Raw genomic sequence first — 6,000 nt, 5'->3', positions numbered from 1 at the left:
CCTATTTGGAAACTTGTTCAGGCTACCGCTTAACGCAGGAAACTATGCTACGGTATGTAGATGCTATGTTTACGTCATGGACGTCATGACATTTCTTGAAAACCGAGCATCTTGAGTGTCACGCGGAGTGGTACTTTTTGAGAGCTAGCCAAAGTGTGTGACAAAACGTCGCTATGTCCTGCTTCCACGTGACCGTCTCTTGTGTCGTGACGTAACAACGCATGTGCCTTATTGGAAACTGGTTCGTATAGAGCTATCACAGTACGTTACTTAGGACGCTCCGAGGCTTGCCAGCATTTTCCCTGTTGTTTAGAGGTTCACGACCTTCACATAATGCAACGAAAAAAAAAGGAAAGTCTGAAAATAACATGCCAGGACTCATTTAATAAATGATCACTTTTGTGTGGTTATAAGAGGAAATAACAGTCAACGGAATGGACGCATTCGGCTTCCTACAGACGAAATTATTCACTCACGCAAACGACTAGGCGCTTAATGATGGCATGCGTGTTTTGGAGACAAATGTCACGGTGCTCGCGAAGCGTTTACGAAGGCGGCACAGTTCCAGCATTTGTCAGTTTTGGGCAAAGTAGAGAAACATCGGAGAGAACGTTGTTTCTGCACGACAAGACATCCGAAAACAATGCTTCCATTAAGTGGCGCAATCCAACGACCGCATGGCAAAGTAATTAGCTTAGCACTCTGGACTTGAATCAGCAATAACAACTCTACACAGGCGAATACGTGCCATTGTAGAGTTACTGCTGGTGAATAACTGGTAGTCCCTGCAAGAAATTAGATGCTTAACCAATACGTTTTTTTTTTGTTTTTTTCCCTGTCGTTGTTACGACACCCACTAGGGATAACTTTAGTGCGAATGTACTCTTCGCGTTCGTCTTTCAAACAATGCATATAGATCGAGACATGGGCATGGACATTTCCGTCTATTTACGCCAGTTGTGCGATAGAGTACCATATTTTACGCCAGTTGTGCGATAGAGTACCATTTTAGGTACTGCATCGTTCTTGCGTATTGTTTCGCAATCGCGTCTAGGCCAAAACTTGTCATATGTATCGAAAAAAAAACTTTTTTTTTCTATGTAGCGAAGCGCCCACAAAGGCTATCACTAAAAATCATCACGGGGATGTGGTAGCTTAGGGGGAGGATTTTGTGAGCTGCTATATCAGCTTACTGGTTATAAAAAGCCTTGTGGTACCTTTTATACCGAGGCGAGAGATGATCTCTGAAAATATATAAGGAGTTCATGGTTCTGCCGCTTCTCTATTATGCAACACCACACAAATACAGGACCTACCAACTTCCGACAGATACTGGAAACAAGAGCACCCACGATTACATGTCATAAAAAAAGTCCGATTAATGAAGTGAACCCCACAATACTGGCTTTAAACAGCGCACTGCAAGAACTCACGTTTTTTTTTTTTTTTTTCACTACGCTTATTCATCCCTTCGCACGTCAGAAACTACTCTGTAAAATAAAGTTCAGTCGACTAGATCCGGCCGAAGAAATATGACCTTCAATCTGTAACATACATAGCAAGGCATTCTTATTCACACCTACTTCCCACGTGTTCATTAGATCAACAGAATTACAGACGTAGTTCATCACAACTATCCCCCATTCCGAAAAATTTCACCAGCGAACACAACAGTGCTGACGCATCCAGCCCATGCAGGATGCCTGATTAAGTGAACTCTACTTCTTTGAAACAGCGCACTGCAAGCATTCACCTTTATTAACAACATTTGTTCATCAATTCACAGGTAACACTCACGTGGACACCTATACTGTCTACATGAGGCACCTTCGTCGCCGCCACACGAGTTCCAGAGGCCCACACGGTCAACGAAACTACACACGTAGTTCATCACAATTGTCCGTGAATTTCGTGAATGCGTAACAGCCAGATGTGGCAGATAGGCGAAGGTATCGCAGATGCAATCAAATATGCCCTCTCCTCAAAGGAGCCGCATTCAAGCAGATAGGCGAGCTAAAGCTAACTGAATTTCTTTTAACGCTTCCTCTGTGGTCTTGCCGGTAAGCTCCCGTACCTTCTCTACAAGGCCAGCGCTTGAGCGCAGTTTCCTCAAAGCATCCGCGCCTTCCTCATCGCTGACGTCCCCACCACCAGAAATCACGAACTCCGCCGCCTTCTTTTGGAGACGAACGTTCCTCTTCAAGAGCTCTTCCATCTCGGTGATTCCATCGGAGTCATCAGGGTCCCAGGAAACCATGAGAGCTGTCAAGGTATAATTCTTCCTCAATCCTTTTAAGATGGCTTCTACCTGTTCAGGTAAGATTCCCCAGTACTCGCAGATGGCCACGTAATTCAATGTGTTGTTCACAGACAGTAGCTCCGACAGGGACGTCGCTATTTCAGGAGTCAGCAATTCGACGTACATTGTGAACCTCGTAACGGAGTGGTTCTCTTTCAAGGCATCGAGGACGCTGACAAGCTGGCGCTCTTTACCTTGTTGCACGCGCATGGCGTTGCAAATTTCCTGGAGTGTCTTCGTACGCTTCACTACGGAAGCGATGCCGTCCGCGAGTGCATCGAATACGTCCTCGCTCGGGTAAAACTGGAGCATTCGAAGCGTCGTGTCCTCGGCCACAGCATCAAAGAATTCCCGAAGAAGGGCCTCGTCTACCGAGGAAGTGACGCTGACGGACAGCTCTGGATTGCACGCTTGTTCACGAAGAAGCCTCGTGAGTTGCGGAAGAAGTTCCTCGGGCCACAGGATGCGAAGCCTTTTTAAGGCGCTCGCGTATTGTTCCTTCTCCAACAAACGCGACACTTGGTCCTTTTCCGCAGGACACACATAGAGAAGGTCCACCAGCTCCAACGTCGAGTTGGATGCCAGCATCTTGGCGAAGCCGATCAAGGTGTCCGAAGATAACTCCATCGCTGCTAAGGTGAACCTCTTGATGGTTTCGTTCGCCGTTAACACATCGATGAGAGCCGCGGCACCTTCGTCGCCGCCACACGAGTTCCAGAGGCTGAGTTCTCTCAGCGACTTGTTCTCTTGGATATAGCTTGCGATGTCCTTCGCGAATCCACTCCCTGTGTTGATGCAGCGCAAGTCTAACGAGCGCAGGCTTCTAAATGCTCCAGAAAGATGTATGCCTAAGTCTTTGCCTTCGCAGTCAAGCTGAAGAAGTTGGACTTCTTGAAGTGAAGGGCATTCCTCGAGTCCGTCGAAAGCAACCTTGAACGCGCCGTGCGAGCATTCGAATATCCACAGCTTCTTCACGGGAGTTCCTGAGCTCAACAAACGCCGGAGTAAGGCAGCATCCTTATCTGAAAGCTTGTCGTTGTATTCAAGGTCAGCACCTTGTTGCATGCTTTCATCGGTCTCGCTTGCAGAGTTCGTCGCTTCGTCGTCGGGTCCCAGCCTTTTGAACCCTTTCCGCAAAAACTCTTTAAGATCAGTGTCCAAGCTGTGGCCCTCATTGATGACTTCGTCGGCCATTTTAACAGCGTGAAAATACAGTGTTTCTTTATAACTTCGGAGCGCCAATTGTGTCTTGATCGTGCTAATTAAGGCGGCAAGAGAAGCGAAGGTCGTCGAATTTTTCAAATCGCAGCGGTGATAACTTCAAAATTTTCAGACTGAAGTAGCCATGAATATGATTTTCAGCAAAAGTCGGCTTCGCGAGATGCCGTTATCAGAAACCGATGAGTGGTAATTTGATGTTTGCTTGCGCCAGCAACGATGGCGTCTTTCCAATTGACTTTGTAGGAGAAGATACGCGTCTTAAGGGAGCGTCACTACAACGCCGGAAGCTCGATGACTCCTGGAAGCACAAAAAAAAAAGAAGCCAAGTAAGGGGTTATCAATATTAGTAGTTCCATAAATCAAACCCATTGTAACGCGTCGTAAAACGGACAATACACCAGGTGAATGGATAACGTCGTGGCATTCGTAACGTTCATGTTACTATACGTATGACGCACTCTATAAAACTGCACGTGAACCTTCATCGCCAGCCACAGCATTTCAAAGGCCAACTGCAACGACCTTTTGTATTGCATAAAAAAGTAATTATAGCGATAATATAGTTAAATGCATAATTTCTTGCGCGTATTGCCAGCAGGTGCATCAGATAAAATATGCAAGAATCCACGTTTTCCACACCGTTACTGGAAAATTTGTCATTAAACTCGCCAAAAGTGACGTAGGACCTCGGCTCGGCCTGACCAGAACCGACTTGCCCGCCCGCTGCTTCATAGCATTTATTCCTATGTTATTGTAGTAAAGAAACGCTTTGCCGCATATATCATTTATTTATATGGGCGGCGACACTTTCAAGACGTTTTCGAACACATACACGCACAACGCACGCACACACGCACAGACAGGAGAATACGAAATCCTCGCTACGTATATACATGCCTCTGACTCGCATACGTGCTGTTACCGCAGAACTGACTGTAATTAATTTATCATTTAATTTAAATTTTAGAACTGTAAATTAATTTAAATTTCGCAGTCAGAGTAGGCGACTTCATTTAAACATAGGGAGCACAGCTACACCTTTCCAGCGTATTGTTAACCATCGTACTGTGGGTGTATTCCGCATGGTACAAAGGCTCCCTGTTCAGAATCTACTGCAGCGCCACACTTGAGGGATAATTGAAGTCCCGAGCGAAACTACACTTCTCATGCGGCTGTAGTGCTCTACTATGTGCATCATCACCACTATGACTAAGCGCGCAATTCACGGCACACGCAGCCAAATCGCTAGACGCGCTAACCCGCAAAATGTTGTGCTGCGAAACGACATAAGTGGGGAGCTGAATTAACAACGATGGCACCATGAGGATTAATATTGTTGGCGGGTGCCGACCCGAAACCAGAGTGCTGGAACTGTGAATAATGTAGTTAGAAGCAGACGACACTACGAAAAACGCAACGTACATTAACGTCAGTGAAAAATCCCGCGGTGAACTGAATGCATGCGGTAGCAACCACAACTACCGCTGTTACATACGTAGGTATCCACACTGCCCGCGCTGTCCAAACGAAGCGGGAATGGTGTGTTCGCTGGAACGGCTTCGGCACGTTTTCCTTCACAGTCGACGCGTGCGAGTGTGCTCAGCTCGTTGTCAGGAAAACGGAGAATAGTGTGGGGCTACACCAGGCACACGTGAAGAGATAAGATAATTCCAACAAAACACGGATTGTTCGTATCACTACGGAAGACGGCCGATAACCATGTTACAAGCCGGCGTGCATGTTGCAACTACAGTGCAACTCGATGTGGGAGGTGGCCGCGCCGCGCCGTCACCCGCCCGCCGGGAAGCTTGAGTAGACAACGAACGTTTAGTGGCGATGGCGTTCGACTCAACGCCCTGTTTGGCGTGTCTCCTCAGCGCACCGCTGCGCGTAATGTAGCGCTGGTATAGCTAACGTTGTAAATTATTAGCTGTGTCGCGAAAGTATCTGTACACGTAAGCTGCGCTCAGTATGAGCAGTTATTTATTCTATGTTTGAACTGCAAACGTGAGAGTGCGTGGCAAAGCGGTCGCGCGTTGTAACGTTTTGATAACTTCGAGCGGCAGTTAGTCGAAGGAACGTGTTCATTGAAAAGTGCGCTTATGTTGCTTACATGCTAGAAGATGCGGCCCAAGGGTGCACTGACGTGTAGTAAACTAAAGAATACATATAACTGAATTAAATGTCATAGCTGGCAGGCATTAATTTCTGACCTAGTCGCTACGTCAAATAACGTCGTTTTCAAGACGTCGGGTGGTCTTCATTGGGGCGAATAAATAAAAAAAATGGGCCTTAACCGTGTATGAATACGCTAACAAACTGTAACGTTCATAACAGATAAAATAATTACCCGCTTCCAGAGCACACTGGGAATTTCTAGACGCCAGGTATCTTTGATGCTCAAGTTTGAAATTATTTGGAAACTTGTTGAGACTAAACGTGTTGACCCTCAACGCAAGAAACTATGCAACGGCATGTAG

General features: G+C 46.5%; 1 protein-coding gene across 1 annotated transcript in view; it reads right to left on the bottom strand.

The window, feature by feature from the left end:
- Positions 1-1,996: 1,996 nt before the first annotated feature.
- LOC119431614 (uncharacterized) overlaps positions 1,997-6,000 on the bottom strand; it is a 28,262-nt gene continuing 24,258 nt past the window's right edge. The window contains exon 3 of the mRNA XM_049657946.1: positions 1,997-3,527. Within this exon, the coding sequence (XP_049513903.1) occupies positions 1,997-3,493 (1,497 nt within the window). The 5' untranslated portion in view covers positions 3,494-3,527. The remainder of the gene's footprint in view (positions 3,528-6,000) is intronic.

The sequence above is a fragment of the Dermacentor silvarum genome, chromosome 10, assembly GCF_013339745.2.
Source record: "Dermacentor silvarum isolate Dsil-2018 chromosome 10, BIME_Dsil_1.4, whole genome shotgun sequence".
NCBI classification, from domain to species: domain Eukaryota; kingdom Metazoa; phylum Arthropoda; class Arachnida; order Ixodida; family Ixodidae; genus Dermacentor; species Dermacentor silvarum.
This window is presented reverse-complemented; position numbering and strand designations above follow the sequence as displayed.